Source organism: Schistocerca serialis, chromosome 6 (assembly GCF_023864345.2).
Source record: "Schistocerca serialis cubense isolate TAMUIC-IGC-003099 chromosome 6, iqSchSeri2.2, whole genome shotgun sequence".
Classification (NCBI taxonomy): domain Eukaryota; kingdom Metazoa; phylum Arthropoda; class Insecta; order Orthoptera; family Acrididae; genus Schistocerca; species Schistocerca serialis.
This window is the reverse complement of record NC_064643.1, coordinates 333,336,720-333,360,588: the sequence shown is the minus strand read 5'-3', so window position 1 is coordinate 333,360,588 and position 23,869 is coordinate 333,336,720. Positions and strand designations below refer to the sequence as shown.

The window sequence follows — 23,869 nt, the reverse complement described above, 5'->3', positions numbered from 1 at the left end:
GGAACCCTGCATTGGCTCCTATTAAATCACAACGCGAAAATCAAGATTCTTTGCTAACAGGCCTGTCATAACACTGGCCTAGTACGACCGTTGGTGAGTAATGTCTGGCCGCACTTGACAAACGCAGCATACAGCGCACGCGTGGGAGAGCTGATCTGCGATTTTCAGCAGCTGGAGTTTGAATATGGCAAATCACTGCACATGAACGATTTCCGCAGCTGTGCATTCTTCGCACGTATGTTCTAAAAACGTGGCGTCAGTGTGCAGATACTATCAGTTGTACCTAGCCACGAGAAAGGTTGAACCACCTGAAGATGTCGGACAGTTGCTCTGAAGAAATATTGTGGAATTTGCACAACGTGATCCAGCGGCAAACCCGTGAAGACTATTTACAACACATCTGCTGGGAAATCTTGAAGAGTCACAACATCATATACTTCTGGATGAACCCAATTTGGTGTGACATCTGTGTGCAGAACATCTATCTTCAACAGTGCGATATGTCTGGCGATTGTATAATTTCCCTCACTGGCATAGGATGGTATATACTGTGATCTCTTTAAACCAAGGTTGCTTTAACAGAACCCAGCATCATTTGCACTTGCGCTGAGGGTGGAAAATACATTTTGTTTGATCAGGTTGAAATGCATTTCGGATCTGCTTATTGGAACAGCCAATCCAGATGAAAACAAATAAAGATGGCTAGCTCTGCTGATAGATTTCCTTTATGTGAGATAACTCTAACCCTGTGAACAAAAGTCCACAATAGTAACTGTGTTGAGATAGATGATAGCAGCTTGTAACTTGTAGGTATAGGTCAGTGATTTGGTTTTAGAGAACACTCTGTGACCCAAAGAACCGTTTTCTTTTCTGCGGACCAAGACATCTAAGAATGGGAGGGCTCCATTTTTCTCTACCTCCATGGTGAAGCAAATGCTTGGATGGAGGGAGCTAAGGTCTTTCAGAAATGCAGTAAGTGCTGCTGCTCCATGTGGCCATACTACAAAGGTATCATCTGCAAATCTCCAGAAGCATTTATGTTTCAATACCGCTGACTGAAGTGCTTTTTTTCCTTGAAGTCTTACGTAGAAAGGTTAGCTACTGTGGGAAACAAAGAACTACCCATAGCAACACTGTCAGTTTCTCAAAATATTGTTCATTAAATAAAAAGTAAGTCACAGTAAACACATGTCTGAGTAGCTGTAAGAGGTTCTCCTCCAGCTCAGCTCCTGTGTGTTGTAGTGAATCCATCAGAGGTACTTGTGTGAACAAAGAGACCACATCGAAACTCACTAATATGTTTGCTGGTTCGAGATGCATAGTCTTCACTTGCTGTATAAAATCTTCTGAGTTTCAAACATGCTGTCTACATTTTGCTACCAAAGGGCTCAGAAGAGAAGCTAGATGTTTTGCTAGGTAATATGTTGTAGCTCCTATATTACTTACAATGGGGCAAAGTGGAACCTCTTCCTTACACATCTTAGGAAACATCAAATGTAGATTCCACCCTCCAGCACAAGTACAAACAATGCTGGGATCTGTTAAAGTCAACCTAGGTCTAAGGAGACCAGGGATAGATGGAATCCTGTGCCAGTGTGGGCAATCATACATTGATCAGAAGTGTCACACTGTTACAGGTAGATGTGCTGAAAATAGACATCACGCCAGATTAGGGTCACTTGACCTATGCAGCTCAAATGAGGTTTAAAATACCATAAACTCACACATAGCTCCAAAACCTAGTACCAAAAATTTTACTTGAGCTATGCAGCTGACTTCAAAAACATAACCTCACTAATGTAGGTAAAACGTAGTCCACAATGCAATCCCTACCAATCACAATCCAACATAATTACCAAAAACTAACAACACAGTCCAAAAATTCATAAAACATTGCTTAAACATCAGTTTTGATAAACAATAAACTCACAGCTCTGCACATGAATACACATACTGTACATACTACAATTAAAAACAAATAAAACCATAAAAACTTACTTACTAACCAAAGTCAATCAACATATAAATCTAACGATCTAACTATAGCAAAAACAATGTGTCAACACACAATCTCTCAAATGGCCAGCCCAGACCTCTATCCTCCAGATAAAGAGCCATATGTTGTCCTGCCGACAACACCAGATATAGTGTTTCCTAGTCTGGGATGCAGCGACCTTGGTCACTCTCGTACCTTCTCCACAGATGTAACATATCACATACTAAGCAATGAAGCTGAATTACAGTACGGATTTAATCATGGTCTGTCCATTTACTTGTTGACCAGTTGGGTGTACAATAAAAGACATGAAAGGAAAGCCAGAGTTTTAAATCTAGTGTTTAAGAAATCATTTATGCAAGAGGATTGTAAAAACACACCATTGTTTGACTGTCATACAGACTCTCATATAGAGGAGATACTAATACACACCCCAAGCACAGAGAAGCATCTGAAAGAATTGAAAACAAACAAAGTGCCAGGCCCAGGTGGAATCCCAGCTTGGTTTTCTACGGTATTGACCCTGTCCTTAGATGGCACTTCTTGCGCATCTCTTGCCCAGTGCAGAGTCCCAAGCAACTGGCAAAAGCCACAGCTGTTTGCTTTATACAAGAAGGGTAAAAGAATGGATCCACAAAGTTACAGACTGTCCTTAACGTTTGTTATCTGCAGCATTCTTGAATATATTCTCAGTTCAAAAACAATAAATTTCCATGAGAAGGAAGAGCTTCTGTCCACAAATCAGCATGGATTTAGAAAGCACCACTTGTGTGAACCTCAGCTTGCCCTTTTCTCATGTGATAGTCTGTGAACCATGGATGAAAGGCAACAGGTGGATTCCATATTCCTAGATTTCTGGAAAGTGTATTACAGAGTGCCCACTGCAGGCAGTTAATGAAGTTACAAGCATTCGGAACAGATTCCCAGGTATGTGAGTGGCTCGAAGACCTCTTAAGTAGAGTCCAAATGTTATCCTTGACGGCAAGTGTTCATCAGAAATAGGGGTGCCTTCAAGAGTGCCCCTGGGAAGTGTGGTAGGACTATTTTTATTCTCTGTATGCATAAATGATCTGATGTACAGGCTGAACAGCAATCTGTGGTTGTTTGCTAATGATGATGTGGGTACGTGAAGATGTCATTTTAGAGTGACTGTAGGACGACACAGAATGACGCAGAATTTCTATTTGGTGTAATGAATGACCACTTACTCTATATGTATAAAAATGTAGTTCAGTGCAGATGAGTAGGAAAAACAATCCATTAATGTTCAAATACAGCATTAGTAATGTACTGCTTGACACAGTCACTTTGATTAAATATATACATGTAACACTGCAAAGTGATATGAACTGGAATGAGCATTTAAGTATATGTTAGTAGGGAAGAGAAGAGGTCGACTTTGGTTTATTGGGAGAATTTTAGGAACATGTGATTCATCTGTAAAGGAGACCACATAAAGGACACCAATGCCATTGATTCTTGAATACTGATCAAGTGTTTTTGATCCCCAACAGGTCAAATTGAAGGAAGATATCAAAGCAATTTCAAGGCACGTTATTGAAATTGTAGGGTCGATCAACATGTGAATATTACAGAGATGCTTCATAAACTCAAGTGGGAATCCCTGTAGGGAAGACGATATTCTTTTCCCAAAACACTATTGAGAAAATTTAGAGCACTGGCATTTGAAGCTGACTGCAGAACAATTCTACTGTTGCCTATGTACATTTAATGTAAAGACCATGAAGATAAGAGAAATTAGGGCTCTTTCGGAGGCATAGAGACATCGATTTTTCCACACACTATTTGTGAATGGAACAGGAAAGGAAATGACTAGTAGTGGTACAGTACATATGTGTTTTATAGATGTAGAACATATCGTACCCCATTACAACATGCAGAGACCTACTCGAGGCCTTCATTGTTATATTCATAACTAACAAATATTAATATCTAAAATAAAATGTCCAATCATAAACAACACACTGTACAAAATATCGAAACCTGAAAATGAATCTATTACCCATAACTGCCAATGTCAAAAAACTCTCAAACTACCACTAACTTTTCCAGCATTATTCACAAACAGCGCTTAGAAGTATAGTAAGTTGCTATCAGCACTTATAAACATCAGCAGCTTCCCACAGTAGAAAGTGCCAGCACATATTCCAAGATGCCTTCTGTAAACACAATCCATTTTAAATTATCTGTGCCACCATGACATCACACAACACAACACAGTTGTCATGAGTCAGAGCAGATGCATGCTATCACAAATTTTGGTTGTTCCCTTTTTTCCATATATGAATAACAAGCATTCAAAACATATTGCCACTCTGTGTTATTGCAAAATTATTTTCTGTTATCTTTCTACCAGATGAGTGTAGGCTATCATGTTGTAATAGGAATGCCATGAGGAAATAATTATGTTTGATGCTGTTATGCAAATGAATCATTAGCAGAGACTAAAGCCTTACCCACTTGTATACAACTTTCACAACCTTCATAGAGTATGTGCACCTTCTTTATTACAGAGTTTGAAACCATTAGTGTTTCTGAACACTCCCAGATCTTACACTGTCATATGCTTTTTCCAAATCCAGGAACACAATACAAGATCTGTACTACACTTTTCCCAATACTTTTCCTTCATCTGTATTAGTGGAAGAGTGTCAGTTGTCTCGGTGGACAAGTACTGAGGAAAAGGTAAAGATCTCATAATCATGTTCCTTGATTTGGGAAAAGCGTATGATGGTGTGCCAAGGGTAAGGTCTGGGAGTGTTTAGAAAAATTAATAGTTCCCAGCTCACTAATAAAAAAGGCACAGACACCTTATAAAGACTGCAAAAGTTGTGTGCAAGAGGGGAATGGCAGTTTGGACTGGTTCAAGGCAGAGAGAGGAATGCAACAGGATAGTCTACTTTCCCTAGTATTTTTTATTGTACTTATGGATGTGATTATAAAGATGTATCTCCTGGCGATTATGACATAACAGCTAGGAGTGCTGTGTAATTAACAAGGAAAATTTGAGCAAGTCATAACCATGTGAAATAAAGTTTGTGCGATCAGCCTTGCAGAAAATTAAAAGAGAAAAAATTAGGAATGAAGACATCAGAGGATAAATGATGTGGATTTGTCATGTACTACACAGCTCAAGTGGATGGATGTGTGATGAGGATGGTGGATAAGCACCTGCAACAATACATGGATAGAAATGTGCAGGGGAATAGACCAATAGGACAACCCAGAAAAAGATGGTTGGCTCAGGTTAAGAAAGATCTGAAGACTAGAGGAGAAAACTGGGAAACAATATGAAGAGTAGAAGTCGATCAAGATAGAGCAAAATGGAAGTAAATTGAAACTTTCCGGCAGATTAAAACTGTGTGCCGGACCGAAACTTGGAACTCGGGGCCTTTGCCTTTTGTGGGCAAGTGCTCTACCATCTGAGCTACCCAGTCACGACTCACACCCCGTCTTCACAGCTTCAATCCTGCCAGTACCTCGTCTCCTACTTTCCAAACTTCACAGAAGTTCTTCTGAAAGTAAATTGTTCATAAACACTATACCCGGCTTGATGGACAGATGTGAAGATGTGTTAATGCAAATGAATACAGTTGACCATTGTAACTGCCTGAGTATATTAAATCAAACAATCTCCTCTATTAAACCCTGTTGTCAACACAGAACACTGTTTATGAAACTAAATGAAACTGAAATATTTATCTTCATAATATGGCATGTATTTGCCAGGACATCTTGCTGCTATTTTTGTATGTTGGCAATACATAGGAAGTTATGTTTATATAACCAATGAGAGATGAGAACAGATTAGATTAGATGTACTTTTTGTTCCTCATCTCCATAGTGAAGTGGTCATTGGGAATGTAGAAATGTAATGAAAAAAGAATATGTTTAAAAAAAAGTATATGGTAATGTCCCTTCTACTTATCCCAAGTAAAATTGCCCTTGTGCATGTAGAAAAAAAAACCTTAAACACACTTTTAATTCTGAAATTATAATTATTCTACCTTGTTTGGCTTTTTGTTTGCTATTTTTGTGCATTGTTTGCTTTGATATGAAGGTTGTAATGTAGACTGAAAGGGGCTTGTGTGCGTATGTGTGTCTTGTTCTTTCTGTCCACTATTTTTTTCTTCTCTCCATTTTTGTCTTCTCTTGACCCTTCTCTCTTCCTATCCCACCTTTCTCCTGCCATTATTAACACCTCTATTACCCAAGTGGCAATTCGTTGATGCTTCAGGATGTGCCACATCAACCTTTTCTTGTTTTATATATTTAGTGTCATATAGTGGTTCTCTCTCCATTTTGATTCAGCACTTCTGTTACCTAACTGATCTGCGTGTTTAATTCTCAGCATTTGTCTGTTGCACAACATTTCAAAATCTTCTGTTCTCATGTGTACTGTGTATTGTTCATGTTACACTTCAATGTAGTGCTACACTCCAGACACACAGTTTTAGAAAATTCCTCCTAACACTTAAATTTACATTACATGTTAACTAACTTCTCTGTTTCAGGAAAACTTTTCTTGCTGTTGCCACTCTATATTTTATTTTCTCCTTACTTCAGCCATCGTCAGTTACTTTGCTTCCCTTTTGGCAAAACTCCTCTACTGGTTTGTGGCTCATTTCATTATTTCATTATCTCAGTAATACTGGACATAATTTGACTAGATTCTATTATCCTTATTTTACCTTGTTTCCCCCTTATTTACATTCACCTCGAAACTGCTTTTCAAGCCAGTGTCCATTCTTTTCAACTAGTCTTTCAACTCATTTGCCTATTTTAAGAGAATTGCAGTATTATTGGCCATCCTTAAAATTTTCTTCTCACCGAACTGATGTTCCTTCGCTGAATTTCTCCTTAGCTTATCCTGCATGATTGTAAGAAATTTGTGCTTTCTTAACTTCAATTCAGGTGTTGATGTGACAGTCAAAGGAGCATAATTGAATATCTTAATGCTGCAGCTAGATTGTTGGTTGTGTGTAAGACTGAAGTGTGTATTTTTAGTTGTATTAACTGTGTGGACTCTTTACACTGCTTTTATTTTGCAGGTAGAGAAGGCTGCTAGGGCATTGTTGAAACTTGTTAAGGTGACAGCTGTGAAAAGAGGTCGAAATCTGTTTGAAAGTGAGGCTGAATCTGTGCATATGCAGATCAACTCTATCCGCATTCCGAGAACACCCACTAGAAGAATCAGATTGTGAGTTCTTGATTACTTTGTAGTTGTATGTACATGTACTTACCAGAAACTATAATGTTCTTGGTATTGATGAAGCAACTTTAGAACTGGTATTGTGATTTGTGTCATCTGACACAACACAATTGATAATAATGTATTGTAATGTACAACTACTTCTTCTTCTTATCATCATCATCTCTCTCTCTCTCTCTCTCTCTCTCTCTCTCTAGACTGTTTGTCACTGTCACAACATAACTAAACCAGGTGGTGCAGTGATTGCAACACTTGACTCCCATTTAGGAGGATATAGGTTCAAATTCCTACCTGGATTTCCCAAAATGGTGAATGCAATTGTTGTGATATTTCTTTTGATGAAAAGCTCGTGCTTTGTATGCAGTGGTCTTGTCAGCATGTGATTACTCAGCCATTCACAGACCTCTTATTAGCCATGGGTACCTGTAAGACTGATGTGTGACTGAAAAGCTGGAAGAGATGCCTTGTAATCTCTATCATGTGTCAGAGCTACTTGTAGCTAACTTTCCTAGACTTACCAAGGAATAGCAAAGGTGACAACAATGGTTGTATCTCATCATACATATTGCTAGCCAAAGAAGTTAGAGGCAAATGTTACAGGAGATAGTATTCCACTTAAACACTCCATTATTTGACATTAATATTCTTTTCTAAAAGGAAAATTACTACAAACTCCAATGTGACCTTTTGAGGATGGTACTGTATCAGAGACTATCACAGTGGGCTGTGGCCTATCAGTTACTGGCACAAAGATTATTAAAAAGTGTCTCCTGCCACTTTGGCCATGAAAGATAGAGTTCTTATGTATTAATCAATGCGAGTGAGTCGCTGCCACAAGTATTTAATATAATTTTTCTACGAGAAAGCTTCTAAGAAACATTTATGTAAGTAGCTCTGGGCAAATTTTCCTAGTGACTTGGCTATCAAGCTCTGTAAAGAACTCAAACTCAATAGCAATGTCTCCTGTATTGGTAGCCAAGTCAGCTACTGTGACAGACTCTAGCTGTGTTCAGCTGTAGCCACATGTAAATGTTGGGCCCCAGGGTGGTGACAACTAGTGGGATGTCATGACATGGGCTACCTTCTGTACTTCTGATACGTGGATGAGGGCTTATGCATCCACCTTGGACCTTTGTTGAATTTACATTCCTTTATACGTCATATTTTGGTGCATTTAGTAACATGTCTAAGACCTTCTCCTTTCGTAGGCAAAACAGTGTTTTCCAAGATAATCGTGTGACAAGTACATGTAAGTTTATCTCACTTTCCTTCACATATGTTCAAAATTTTACCATTTGAGGTTACATGTTTTTAAGGGTGCTCTAATCTGGTGTATTGTTTCATGTGCTAAGTCCTTTGTGTTTGTAAACATGATTAACTTTTCCCTCATAAAAATGTAGTTATACCATGCCAGGTGAATAACTTGTCTGTGTACATATCTCCTCCTTTCCTTTGGTCTATGTAGTGGCTTCTCAGAGGCAGTAAAACCTATCAATTTCAAAGGCTGTACAAGCCACCAGGTTCTCATCAGGTCTCAGTTCACCAGTGATCTCATCTTGCACCAGACCCGAGAACCTCCTTAAGACTTTCTGCTCTAAAGTTAGAAAATTATTTAAGTCTTTTTTTTTTCTGGACGATCCAATCTTTGCAACCAAACAAGCCCTACGGATTGGACCAGTGTTTCGTACAGTTGGCTTTTGAAATTCCTCGAGCGACTACACAATTTAAAGCAAACTGAGATTAAAAGTATGGTCGTTATGCATCTTGGATCCTTACTTTTGATCTATGGTGCATACAATGGTTCTTCTGTAAAGATCACCTAAAGATATTTAAAATTATGAAATCTTTGTAGGACAGGGTTCTGATTATTAATGACTAAGGTGAGTCTCTTGAATAGGCAAGAGCGCTGTTCATCACCAGATTCTTGGTCTTCGATTTGTGCCCAAGGAGATCAGTCTCACATTCTCTTGCCAGAATGTTGTTCATATGCTTCAGTTCTTCCTTAGATCTGGAAAACAGGATGGCATCGTCAACAAATGTAAGGTATGTGATTTTCTATCTTTGGTCTTGATCCCTTTAAGATCATTGTGGAAAGCTCCCTCAGTTATCTTTCAGAGAGCCAGGTTGTACAATATCGGTGACTTACCACCACCTCGTCTCAGTGCTGTGATTATATATAAGATCTCCATGACCCCACTTCCGAACCTTCGCTTTGCCTTTTGAATCAGTGAGACAGACTCTAACTATGCCCATGAGTTTCTTGGTTCTTTCAGACTTGGTTAGGCAAGTCATCACAGTGAATACACTCATATGCCTTCTTAAAATGTATGAAGAGCATGTGAGGGTGTTTGTCGTATTCCCACATTTCTCAGGGGCTTTCCTGTTACATAGGTGGTTAACTATTCTCCCCCATGAGTAGATGTTGTCCACACTGGAACAACCTGTTATGAAACTAATCTGATTTTCACCAGTCGATTGTTGATACAGTCCATTTTGTCACCTGTCTTGTACGTAGGGCAGATAACTGTTGTCTTCCAGTCTTCTGGCATTTCTTTGACAATCCAGACCACCTTGCTTAGCTCTCCCGTCCTGAATGGCTTCTACCTAGGTTCCATTTTCTCCTGGACTTTTGTTCTTCTGTGGCTTAGTATCTGATTTGTTATTTCTACAAGTGTAGGTGATGGATAATCTAAATCTACAGTGTTAGGAGGTTGGAATTTGAACAGATCTTTAGATTCATTACTCTCTGAAGTATTGTTTCCAGCTCTCAGCAGTGTTGAATTCATTGGTCAGTATGATTTTATTATTGTCGTTGAAGAACTTTTGGCGGCTCTAATACCACTTCTTAATGAAGGTAACTTTATTATGGTACAGCTTTTGAATTTCTTTCCCCAAGACATCTTGTTGACCTCTCTCTATGTTTCCTGTGGCATAATTCTTGTTGCTCTCCTCAGGGTTACTTGGTTAGTATTCTACATTTCTTCAAACTGCATCTTGGCTTGTGCAAAATCTGTATCTCATAGCCAGCTCTCCTTGGCTTCTTTTGACTAATGCCTTAATGCATTCATCCCCAAACCAAATTTTCTTGTCTCTGATATGCTTATTGATGACTGCATTAGCCAACTCATTTACAGCATCCTTGACTTATCATATTTTGAAGACTTTTGTGGATCCTTTTCCTGCAGAATTTCTAAGCAGTTGCTGAGCAGGAATTGAAATTGGTCTTTCTTTGTGGTGTATTTCAGTATATCACTGTGGTAAAACACTATTTTCTTAATATTATTTCTGACTTTGGCTTTTAGTTGCCCTCGTAGACAGTTTTTTACTAGAAAGTGGTCCCACCTCCACTCCGCCCCACATTCTGTCTTTACATGTGTTACCCAGTTCTTTGCTTTGATATCAGTTGCAAAACGATTCACTGCTTTTCCATCCAGTGATACACAAGTTTCTTTGCACTGCTGATGAAGATCCCTTTCAATATTGCAAAGACGATGAATATGATGTCATTGTAATTGCTGAATACATGTAAACGGCGTCTTCCAGTTTTCGAGTGGACTATGTTTTCTCTTCCCAATTTAGCACTCATATTGCCGAGTAGAACTTTACAACTGCTGTTTGGAATGCGCCCCACAGCTACCCCTAGTTCCGCATAGAATTTGTTGTTCACGTGGGATGTATTTACTTCTGTGGGCACATGGCAATTCACAAATGATAACTTTTCTCTCTTCAAGTCTATCTTTATTACTGCTTTTCTGGGGGTTACTGATGAAAATCCAGATACATCAGCAGCTAGAGCTTTGTTCACACAAAATCCCATACCTAATTTGTGTCCTCAATCACAGCTTTCATGAAAGATTTTATAATTTTTGGCGTCAAGGGTACCAGTAACCTCTCAGCTAACTTCCTGTAAAGCAGCTGAATCCACCCTGTCTGTTTCGATCTTGTTGTCTAAACTGACTGAGGCACCTGTTTTCCATAAACTATGAATATTCCATGTTCCAACTAGCATACCTTGTTCTCAGCTTTTTTTTTCTATTTTGTATTATGAAACTGGAGGTTTCCTTGCGGCCTGTTTACTGTTGCCAAGTTTTCCGTTGTGGGAAGGTATTGCCAACACCCAATCTGGAGGACAGATTTTTTGATTTTGTGATAACTTTCCCTAGATGAATTGCCTTCTCTACAGCTGTCAAGATTCATTTCCCCTTTGCTTAAAAATTTGAAAAGATGAAGGATAGGAAATGGGAAGATAAGATACCGTAAGACACACTTTGTCTGATTCCTGGACTAAGACCTGTCCAGCGTTTTACGCACTGCCGGAATCTATGCTACCCTTGACATAGCACTTTGCTACCGTTGGCATAGCACTTAGTGTCATGTGAACATGCAAACCTCTTTTCCCCTGTGGAAAGTGCTACATTCAACTGGCAACTCCTTGGGAGGGATGAGAGGAACAGTGATAAGAAATTGACACACTAGTTCACATTTAGGGATCTATGACTGAAAGCTGTCCTTTGAAAATACTCTGTATCAGAATCTGCACTCTGCAAACCACTGTGAAATGCCTGGCAAAAGGTACTTCCCATCGTACTTCATGTTAGTGTTTCTTCCCATTCTACGCATCAATGGAACTCAGTAAGAATAATTAGTATGATCGTCTCTTCAGGGTCCATGCAGGAAATGTATGTAGGGAGCCATACTGCAGTCCCAGACTCCTCGCTTATTACTGGTTCCTGAAACTTTGTGAATTGGCTTCTGCGGTGAAGTTGGCGTCTCTCCCAATTCGGATTTTTCAGCACTTCCATGGCACACTCCCTCATGGGAGGTTTTTCAGTGCTGACAAGCCTGAACTGGCAGAGATGCCAACTTCACTGTGAAAGCCTTCCATGACAATCTCCCTCATGGGAGATTTTTCAGTGCTGACATCTGCAAAAAGTGTGAGATATGTTGTTTGCCAGGATATTAATATGCAACTAGAAAGGCGTGAGTCCCAGTACATCTCTCTGGGGCTTACCTGAAGTTATTACAACTTCTCATGATGACATGCCATTCAAGAAAACATTATGCACCCTCCGTACCAAGGAATCCTGATTCAGTTCACAAATTTCGTTGGATACCCCCATATAATATTATTTTTGTTGATAATAGTTGGTGTTATAAGAGTCAAGTGATTTTCAGATATCTAGATACTCTGCTTCTACCTATTTACCTTCAAGTTTGGCTTCCAAAATGTCATGTGAAAAACACAGAAGTTGGGTTTTGCATAATCAATGATTGTGCAATCCATCCAGGTAGGTGTGGACAGAATAATTCTGTTTGATACACTTCTTGATCATCAACTATTCTATACCACACGGTTTTCGATGTCCCAGTTTGGTTCAGTTTATTTTCTCCTGATTGGATGTAATAATTGCTTTGTTAACCATGTATGACAAATGGACATACAAATTTCTGGAGAAAGTCACATGCAGTGGATGCTCAGCTGTGTGATGACTGATCACGCTCTGTTGTCTGTGACAGTTTGCAATACACCTCCTGAATTAGCTTAAATGATAGTAAATAGATGTTAACAACAAATGATATTGGAGAAAACCTAGTTGTTTTAATGTTAACTGTGTTTGAGGTGATGATCATACAAGATGTTAGTTCAACCTGGAGCTCTTAAATTCAGAGGCATGCCTAATATTAACGTGCCTTTATTCACATATATGTATTTACTTTAAATAGCACAGCATTTTCATCAAAATTAACATAATAAACTTTTAATGAATAACCTGGTAAACATTGAAGGCACTGTGATGATAAAATATTCATTGTTAATGTTTTAAAAGTATTTCTGACTAGATATAAAAAATTTTACATCACTTAGCAATATGTAATCAGAAATTATGCAGTGGGCCTCAATTACTACCCATACCTGACTTTAATTAACATAAGCTCATATTTCATCACACATCATTGGTTTCGACTTGCAAAATACACAAGCCACCACAGTTTTCCGACTAAAAGGAGCAGAAGTTTCACTTTGCCTTGTGATGTCTTCTTCTCAACAGTAACAGCGACACACGGCATCCATTACAAAATTTGGCTGGTTCATAATTTATATATGAAATCTCAGTGTAAGTCAGTGAATGACTTTGTATTCAAACAAATACCAGCTTTTATCACTGTAAAAATCTTTGGTTTATAACATTGAAACTATAAGAATGTTGATTTTTAAATACATAAATAAACACACGAGATAAACTTTAGCTTTATAAATAAAAATCAAATTATTAATTGACTTGCAGTTTCAGTCATGTCATGGCTTTTACACGTTTCCCTAATACGACTCCCGAACTTGAAGTCCACTTTACATTGTAGCACAGACCAAATAAAACTGTTGCATTTCACATGATGACAAGCTATGTCCAAGTCTGTTCAACAAATGCTACTGAAATGTAAAGTGGCAGCTTACTATTTGTTGCTGTGAATGCTACAGGATCTTCAGTTGTACTTATAGCCAGCAATATATCTCTTGCAGCTTGCAGAGCCTCATGATCCACAATGCAGCTGGCTTTTTACCCCACAATATATTAAGTTAGAGCAAACCTCTTCTTCCATAACACACAGTTTACCTGCACTTTTTTAAAAAGTTCAGCAGTCATCCGAGGTTGATTTTACAAATGCTCAATTTTCACCATGCAATCACCATGCACGGGCACCATGTTCAAACTACCACTGACTGCTCTGACAATCTTTGTTCGAGAGCTGTCTCTTCTCAAAAAGGTTAGATACCATTACTCACAAGGGGACCCTCTATACTGTAAATCACGGATTTTGATGCACTTCAAATATGTTGTAGAGGCACTTACCCTGATTACCTGGCTACCTGGTTTTTTAGCGACGGGCCTTGGTTTTTGAGAAAGTTGACAAGCAAGACATGTGAACACGGTCACATTCGAATGAGCACTGAGTCCAAGTCAAGCAGCCACTGGCTGGCTGGCCGCTTAGGTGGCACGGCTGCTGCATGTGTGGCAAACAGTGTCACATGTAGAGGATGCGCATAATTGTGCGGTGGCACTTTGAATGATTGGCGAGTCACAACACTTTTCCCCCTTTGAAATTTTTGCACTGCTCTTGATGGAGGTGGCCTGTAGATTGCTAACGTCCATAGGCGTTGTTTGACTGGCTGTAAAATCTCGAGGAGGAGGCTTCCGGGTACGGACGGAAGTGTCCCTGATGATAACGGGTCGAGGTGACAGGAGACGTAGGGGTCGAATCTGCTGGGGCCTCGTGCACCAATCTGCCCGTTGCGGCAAGTCCAGTTGATATAACAGGAGACACGGGCGATGTGTCAGCGTCCGTAGGAGAAGGAGGCGAGTAGATTGGCTCCAACAGATGATGGTCATCCGGTTCCTGCATGGGCACGTCTCCTGGTGGTGTCCGTTCTTGTACTGGCACCGAGATGACGGTGAGATGGCTGCGTTGTTAGTAATGAGAGATGCCAAGATCCCGAGCGTCAGGTAGAGCCAGAGGTGGTGTAGCGGCAATCGGAACAGGCTTTGCCAGCACATGAGGCCGAAGCTGGTCCGAATGACGCACTGCAACACCCGTGTCCGTCTGGATTTCATACAGGCATCGGCCACGGTATCGTAAGATGCGGCCCGGACTCCATTTAGGCCGCCTGCCATATCCCCGTACCCAGACAAGGTCGTCGGCGGTGAACTGGCCAAGCGAAGGCACCTGCAGCCGTGAGGTGGAAGGCTGCAGAAGATGAAGTAGCGTGCGGGGCTGTCGGCCATGCAAGAGCTCAGCCGGGCTGTGGTCACCCATGGGGGTGTAACGGTAAGAAGCCAGAAATTGGAGAAACGGATCATCAGCAGCAGAAGAAGTCAGGAGTTTCCGCATTTGAGCCTTAAATGTGCAGACCAGTCGTTCAGCCTCACTGTTTGATTGTGGATGGAATGGATGGGCCGTGACATGCATAACGCCGTGGAGCACAAAAATCCGCAAATTTGGAAGAGGCAAATTGCGGACCGTTATCAGTAACAAGAGTAGAGGGAAGGCCTTCCAAAGAAAAAATGCGGGCGAGAGTACTTGTGGTTGCCGCGGTGGTAGGCGTTGTGCAACGGACAATGAAAGGAAAGTTAGAGTAGGCGTCAATTACGAGGAGCCAAGTACCTGAAAAAGGTCCCACGAAGTCAGCATGAATGTGCTCTCAGGGTGTCTCAGGTGAAGGCCACGGTGACAAAGATGACTTTGGGGCAGCGGCCTGTGACGCATAAGGGCCTCAGGCAGCGACCATGTGTGCTATTTCAGAGTCGATGCCAGGCCAGTACATATGACGGCATCCCAGAAATTTTGTGCGAGAGACACCCCAGTGCCCTTGGTGAAGGAGGCGCAAGAGTGAAGCATGCAAAGATTCAGGTACCACAAAACGCGGCGAAGCATTGTTGGTGGAAAGGAGGATAACACCATCCCTAGCCGTGAGGCGGTAGGGCAAAGCGTAGTAGTTCCGCAACGGATCAGAAGTCTTAGTGGACGGACGATCTGGCCAACCCTTCTGAATACAGTGTAAAACCCGGGAAAGGGTAGGATCAGAACCTGTAGCAGCCGCCAGCCTGTGCCCGGTGATGGGGAATCCGTCCACAACCCGCTGCTCGGCAACATCCAGGTGGAAACACCAAAGTTCGTCCCTATCGAATGCCAGATCAGGACCCATGGGAAGGCGAGACAGTGCATCAGCGTTCGTATGTTGATCCGTCGGCCAGAAATGAATCTCATAATTGAAATGAGACAAGTAAAGAGCCCAACGCTGCAGGTGGTGTGCAGCCTTGCCGGGAAGTGACGTTGATGGATGAAACAAGGAAACAAGTGGTTTGTGATCCGTAACAAGATGAAATTTGGATCCATAGAGAAAAACACCAAACATATGAAGAGCATAAATAATGGCCAAAGCTTCTTTTTCAATTTGAGAATACTTTTGTTGGGCATCTGTGAGCGTTTTGGAGGCATAAGCAATGGGTTGTTCAGAGCCTTCAGAAAAACGGTGCGCAAGGACTGCACCGACCCCGTATTGAGGGGTGTCCGTGGCAAGAACAAGATGTTGGCCAGGCCGATAAGTAGCCAGGCACGGGGACTGTTTCATCATAATCTTCAATTTCTGGAAAGCCACATCGCATGACGCGGACCAGTGAAAAGGCACGTTTTTATGCAACAAGCGATGCAACAGCTGAGCCACTGAAGCAGCAGACGGTAAAAACTTCTGATAGTATGCTATTTTCCCCAAGAAGGCCTGCAGTTCCTTAACAGATGTAGGGCGAGGAAGGGCATCGATTGCAGCGACAGTTTGCTGAAGCTCACGAATACCATCCCGAGAGAGTTGAAACCCCAAGTACGTGATAGATGCCTGAAAAAATTGTGATTTCTGAAGATTACGCTTAAGACCGGCAGTCTGTAAGACACGAAAAAGTGTGCGGAGATTCTGAAGATGTTCTTCAGTGGTGGAACCAGTGACAACAATGTCGTCCATGTAATTTATGCACCCAGGGACAGGGAGCAATAATTGTTCCAAGAATCGCTGAAAGAGAGCAGGGGCTCTGGGAACCCCGAATGGCAATCGTTGGTATTTATAGAGGCGGAAAGGCGTGTTAAGGACCAGAAATTGCCGGGAAGCAGCGTCGAGAGGAAGTTGATGATAAGAGCTTCTGACATGTTGATTTTAGAAAAATACTGGCCTTCCGCAAGTTTAGTGAACAATTCTTCAGGTCGGGGCATAGGGTAAGTGTCGATGAGGCATTGCGCATTTACAGTGGCTTTAAAATCGCCACAGAGACGAATATCACCATTGGGCTTAGCAACGACAATGACAAGAGAGGACCACTCACTGGAAGTGACAGGAAACAAGACCCCTGAAGTAGTGAGACCATCCAGCTCCCGTTTTACCCGATCACAAAGGGCCACAGGAATGGGCCAAGCCCGAAAAAACTATGGCCGAGCAGTGGGTTTGAGCGTGATATGAGCTTCAAAGTCGTTTGCATGTCCTAACCCAGGAGAAAAAAAGGGACGAAAATGTCGTCGACAAAGAATTCAATTGAGCGAGTCATCTATGGAGAACCCAAAAACGCAAAAGGCATCAAAACCAAAAAGATTCTCTGTGTTACTCTGGTCGACCACAAATATGGGAAAAGTGCGAACGACGGATTTGTAAGATACCTCAGCATTAAATTGCCCCAAGGGAGAAATCTTCTGTTTATTGTACGTCCGTAATTGCCGAGTGACAGGTGACAGGATTGGAGAACCCAACTGAAGATACGTCTGAGAATTGATGATAGTGGCAGCAGAACCGGTATCCACCTGCAATGCGAACATCTTGACCAAGTATTTGGACAGTGAGGAATAACTTTCCTGAAAGGGAAGAAGTGCAATTGACAGACAACACAGAAGCAGAATCAGCGTCACGGTCATGAACATCATGTATGCGGTCAGATTTGCAAACGGCAGACACATGACCCTTCTTTTTGAAATTGTGACACACGACCCAACGTTGGGGACAATCCTCCTGTGAATGTTTTGTAAAACACCGCAGACATGAAGAAAGTTGCCGGGGGTTTTTCTGCAGTTTCTGAGAGGGTTGTTTACGGTTAGGCCGAGGCTGCGCGTGGGAGTGTACTGCGGCCACGTCGGCCGGCGGGGACGCACCGCACGCGTCGTCAACAGCGCACAGAGGGTATATTTCCCCGACGTTACCCCACGCCTCTATTTGCGCCCCAGCGGCGCGAGAAATTTCAAAAGACTGCACGATGGATAGGACTTCATCTAGAGTCGGATTTGTCAATTGAAGGGCACGTTGCCTAACTTCTTTGTTGGGCGCCGACCGGATAATAGCATCCCGTACCATGGAATCGGCATAGGATTCTTTGTGAATGTCAGTAACAAATTGATACTTTCGACTGAGGCCGTGAAGTGCAGCAGCCCAAGCGCGATAGGATTGTTGCGGTTGTTTTTGACAACAATAAAAGGCAACACGAGAGGCTACTACATGTGTTTGCTTTTGAAACTAGACAGACAGAAGTGAGCACATTTCAGCAAAGGACAAAGATGCAGGATCTTTCAAAGGAGCCAATTGCGACAACAACCGATACATTTGAGGTAAAATCCATGAAAGGAACAGAGACTTACATGTTTGTTCATCCGTGACATGAAATGCCAAATGCTGCCGAAGACGTTTTTCGTAATCAGACCAGTCTTCCGCCGTCTCGTCGTAAGGAGGAAAGGGAGGTATAGACAATGATGAGAAACGGCCCGCATTTGATGCCGTGACGGAATCGCAAATCCCCGATGTTAGAAGCGTTTGCTGTTCTATGAGACCTTGCAATAGTTGCTCGACAGTAGCCATGGAAACCTGTGGGTCAACGATGAAAAGGAAAAATCCACTACCTCGTTGCCAATTGTTATAACGTCAAGTTGAACACATATATTTCAAAACGACACAACACATATAAGTCACTGAGCAAGTTGACAAGCAAGACATGTGAACACGGTCACATTCGAATGAGCACTGAGTCCACGTCTAGCGGTCGCTGGTTGGCTGGCCGCTTAGGTGGCGTGGCTGCTGCATGGCTGGCAGACAGCGTCTCTTGTAGAGGATGCGCGTAATTGCGCGGCAACACTTTGAATGATCGGTGAGTCACAACACACACATTCCGAGGCAGTCAGCGTAGCGTAGCGCAGCGGTAAAGGTTCACGGATACCGCACTGGAGGTACAGTTTTCGAATCCTGCTCCCATATTTTTTTTATGTATGCAAGAAGCGCCTGGAAAATTTGGTCCTAATGTTCAAAAACGAGTAGACGAATTAATTGGGAAATACAGAAATGTAGTCATGTCCTGCACGAAACCCAGGAAGTTCTCAAAACTGGGGTACGAAGAATTTTTGCATTCTGTATTTCTTCCATACGTGGGACAGAAATTTTTTTTATACATTGTCGATTTGTGGGGAGGGCAAACCTATTCAAATTTATGCTATATTCACTGATGAAAGGAAAACTAGCACCGGCACCCTAAAAGTGGTCCCACCGAAGTGCACTCCTTGTTGCCAGCCCTGCGATGTTTGTTTTTACCGACAGGTGAAAATCTTCATGAAAATTATTCAGAATGCTCCTGACTTGATGAAAGACAATAGAGAGATCACTTCTAGGGAAGATTCGATAAAATTACATTCGCTAACCCTACATCAGCGCACCTAATTTTGGAGAGCATGATTAGATACGCAGGGTTCACATCGAAATTAGCAGATGAAAGAGAGGGATTTTTGAATGCAAAAGAATTGTGTGTCCCGGTATTGCTCACGAAGAAACAGTGCACCTGAAAGATGGTTGCTTTTATAAAGTGCGTGTGGTGCTGTGAAAATTAGTGCTTCGGTTGTCTCTTTGATAAGTATCACCCACAATATTGTTCTGGCACATCAAGCAATGTGGACGATGAAAAATAAGATTTTGTAATAGTGTATGACAGAAAAAAATTAATAACTGATATATCTTTATAATTTCACACTCCTTACATTGTATGGTGATATTCTTTGAATTAAAATTGAAAAATTTGGTCAATTTTGAAAAAAAAAGTACACAAGCAGGATTCGAACACGGTACTTCCAGCGCGGTAGCCGTGAACTTCTGCGCTACGCTTAAGTGCTCGAACTATATGTAATGTTACAGGTATACAAAGCCCGCAATGAACTTCATAATCGATTTTCTCGAAAACCAAGGCCCGTCGCAAAAAAACCGGATACCCAGGTACTCAGGGTAAGTGCCTCTACAACATATTTGAAGCGCATCAAAATCCGTGCTTTACAGTATGGAGGGTCCCCTTGTCAGATTAATATGCGGGAATTTCCTTAACAATTGTTTCTTACTTCTAAAGCCGTGACTGTTTATAATACACAATACATACTTTTATAGTTGTTTTAACACTAAGCTTTTTAACAAAAATGCAGAACACAATATATTTAATTGTTTGTAATGTAGTTTAGTAAATGTTTAACTTCAGTTCTTTGCCATTTCCGCCATGAGGTGGTAGCATGTTATGGTGATTAGTAACCCACAATGTGATGACACTCGCCTGCTTTGTTTCTTCATTGATCTTTTGTTGTCCTCGGTGTTGACGTACTGGCTGAAAAACTAGGGGGTGTCTACTGTCTACTTTAAATGATGTAGCCGACAGATGCACAGTTGCACTTCACAGTCTTTTATTTTCACTTTCCACAACCCCCGATAATACACAGTTATTTGGTCAGTGCACTGTTGTTCTAACTTCCCATAAGCCTCATTAATAGATAGCAGGCGAACATCCACATACTGCTACAATAGTGTCCTGTTAAACATCAACAAGCAGTAAAAACATAACCAAATAATTCACAGTTCTTTCGGAATAATCAGGTACGTATGCAGCAGACACTGTCATTGGTTTAACACACGGCCTATTGGTGTAACACATCTTTCTCTGTTGAGATGATGCATTGTTGTTCTAACCAACACAAATTTCTCATCTGAAACTCAGTCGTGGACTGTCTCGTGGCCAAAAATTGGTCCCTTACATATCCTCGCAATAATAGGTCTGTATTATCAATGAGTCAATGTATGTGTGGCAGTCATCCTTGCGAGTTGCTCGCAGGACTCTGTTGCTCTTTGCCGGTTCCGCATCGGTCGTCCTTGGCTAACACATGGTCACCTCCTTCGTTGCGAGGACCCCCCTCAGTGTCGCTGTGGCTCCCATACGACTGTCGTCCACATCTTGTTGGACTGCCCAGTTTTAGTTGCTCTGCAGCGGACTTTTAACCTTCGTAGCAACCTACCTACGGTGTTGGGTAACAGTGCCTCAATGACTGATTTAGTTTTACCTGTTATTCGTGAAGGGGCTCCTCTCATACAATCTAGGGGTGGGCATCTGGCCTTCTCTCCCAGGCCTCCACCTTCCCTCCATTTTACCTGTTTGTCACTCTTCCTTCATGTTTTGTTTGCCTTGGTGTGGTCTTTTCCCTATATGTGTTCAGGTTGCCTTGTCTTTTAGGCTGGAGATTTTAGTGTGTTGCAGAGTGGCTGGCTCATCCTTTTTTTATTCTTGTGATCAGCCAGCCCAGGCCACCTGCTATATGATTTTAATACCTTCCTCTACTTTTCCTTTTTGTGTACATTTTCCCCTTTTGGTTTACTTCTTTCATTTTCTCTTTCAGTGTGGTTCCCCATTAGTCTTATGCCCTTTTACATTGCCCAACTCCTTTTGAGAATAGTTTTACCTTGAGATTTGTTTGCATGAGAAAGAAGGGACTTATGAGCCTTTAGTTTTGCTCCCTTTATACCCCACAGTAATGAACCAACCAAACAATCAACAGAAAGGAATAAATGTTGCAAGCAAGTTGGAGGATCCACAGCATATGTGAGATTGACACAGACAGAGTGGAGATGTTTGTCAAATCAGGTGAAATGTTTTTCATAGTGACATGATTATGTGTTTGAAAGGACCTCCAGAACTGGCCATTTCTTGCTAGCATTTCATAGTATATTTCCTTTACGCATTCTTTTCTCTCGCCTTTGATCCATGATCTTGCTGAACCTTTCCCTCACTGAGTCCATTTCAGTCAAACCTTTACGCTTTTCTACAAATGAAGGAAGAGTAAACATTTCTTGACTTGTTGTAATTTAACAGCTCATGTATTTAAACTGGTAGTTACTCAGCCATGACTCTTTGTTAAAATTTATAAACGGACTTTAGAGAGAGACTGCTGCCTGTCACAGTGGTGACTGACCCATGTTAAGGTGACTTACCATACAGCGTGGGAGGGAAAATGGAGCATTGATATTGGATGAGATTTTGAAAACATTATAATGTAAAAGTTATCATTTGTTCAAATCTCATCCACTATAGTATGCCCTCTCACACTATCCAGTGTGTCTTCTTTGACATGGGATATTTTCTTTCTATCTTTTCCTCTGTTCTGCCAGGAGGAGAAACCCCATACTCTGAAAGTTAATGAAGCTATGTCTTTTCTTTCTTCACATTTCCATTTCCTGCCAATTATTTAATATATATTTCTGTATCCGTATTATAGATGTAATAACAGTTAATATTATATTATAAGCTGGTTTTTGGGAGATTGCTGCCTGTCACAATTGTGACTGACTTATGTTAAGGGGACTTACCAGACACCGTAATAGGTAAACTGGATTGTTCATATTGAATAAGATTTTAAAAACACTGTGTGGATGTGAAATTATCCAGTGTTCTACTTTTGTTGCAGCTCACTGCCACACCCATTAGTGACAGAGACATCGGATATTTGTCTTTTTGTGCCAGACTTGAAGAAAGGTCCGAGAATTGATCATGAACCTACAGTAGCACATTACCGCGAACTTCTTGACCAGCATGGAGTGAAACAAATTACTCAGGTAACAAGTTAGGTTATTGGGTAGTAGTATTAGCTTAAATACTGAAGTAATATCTTCAGTAGCATAGTAGATCTTATTTTTCCAGCATAAATGCTGAATTCTCGATTGCAGCAGTATGACATGAGTATAAATTTGTATCTTCTCCAAATGTAAATGCATAATGTAGCAGGTGGTAATTATGCTGTTGTTCTGCTACAGGAAGGATAGTATGTGAATTTGTGCACTTACTGTTTTTTGTGAACACACAAATTGTTGTGTGAATAGTTATCAGTGGCAGCAAGGCGATTCTTCTGGAAAACTTGAAACTCTCAGGGAATTACATTTCACCTGGGAAAACGTGGTAATCTCAAAGAATTTAACGAATTTATAAGATCTCAGGGAATTCTGTTTTATTAACCCAGTATTGAAATTTTGTGTTAATTATATGAATACTATTTTGTATAAATTATTGATGTTTAAAAACGGTGGTTAAATTACTGCTTATGGCTAATATATCTCAGCTGAGATATAGCCTCCCCTCCTCCCTGCACAACATTAATTTATCATGTGCTTCTAATGGCATCGTCTTCCTCCTCATACCTGGAATTCTTAGGGTGGCAGGCCGAAGGTGAAAAAATAAGCCTGTTTCATCTGCATTAAAAACATCGTTGGGACTGTACTTTTCTATGATTGATGGAAAGTTTTTCCACAACTGCACAGTGTCAATGCTCATGCTTCCAGACTCACTCCGAAACATTTATGCGCTAAATTATGTCTGTTCTTGAACCTTTTAATTCAACCATTGCATGCCGTGAAATCTGCGTGTCACAACTTTTGTGCCAAGTCTATTGCTTTAGCATGTACCACTGTACCATCAGTTGGAATGTCTGTTTCATGAGCTTGCTTTATCCAATTTAGTAGCACACGTTTCAATTCTCGAAACCTATTGCACACTTGTTGTTAATTGCCATTTCCTCCTTACAAAAATGCTACTTTAACTATTTTTCATTTGCTCACTGTCGTATTTAATGTTGATAGAGGAATGTTCAGTTTTTGTGCAATATCAGCACGCTTCATGTGTGAATTTTTGTCGACTTCCAGAATAATGTTCCATTTTCCTTCATTTGTAAACCGTCTCATTGTCTTTTTTTCCATTACAAGCTAGTACACCATTCAACACACAAAGTCATGGAGTAAAAAATAAATAAATCAATCAATCAAATGCTAAACACGATTAAAG

At 41.0% G+C, this 23,869-nt stretch overlaps 1 protein-coding gene across 1 annotated transcript in view; it reads left to right on the top strand.

Moving 5' to 3' along the window:
- LOC126484021 (ribosomal L1 domain-containing protein 1-like) overlaps positions 1-23,869 on the top strand; it is a 58,468-nt gene that overhangs the window by 5,861 nt on the left and 28,738 nt on the right. The window contains exons 3-4 of the mRNA XM_050107347.1: positions 7,069-7,217; positions 22,503-22,650. Coding sequence (XP_049963304.1) covers positions 7,069-7,217; positions 22,503-22,650 — 297 coding nt within the window. The remainder of the gene's footprint in view (positions 1-7,068; positions 7,218-22,502; positions 22,651-23,869) is intronic.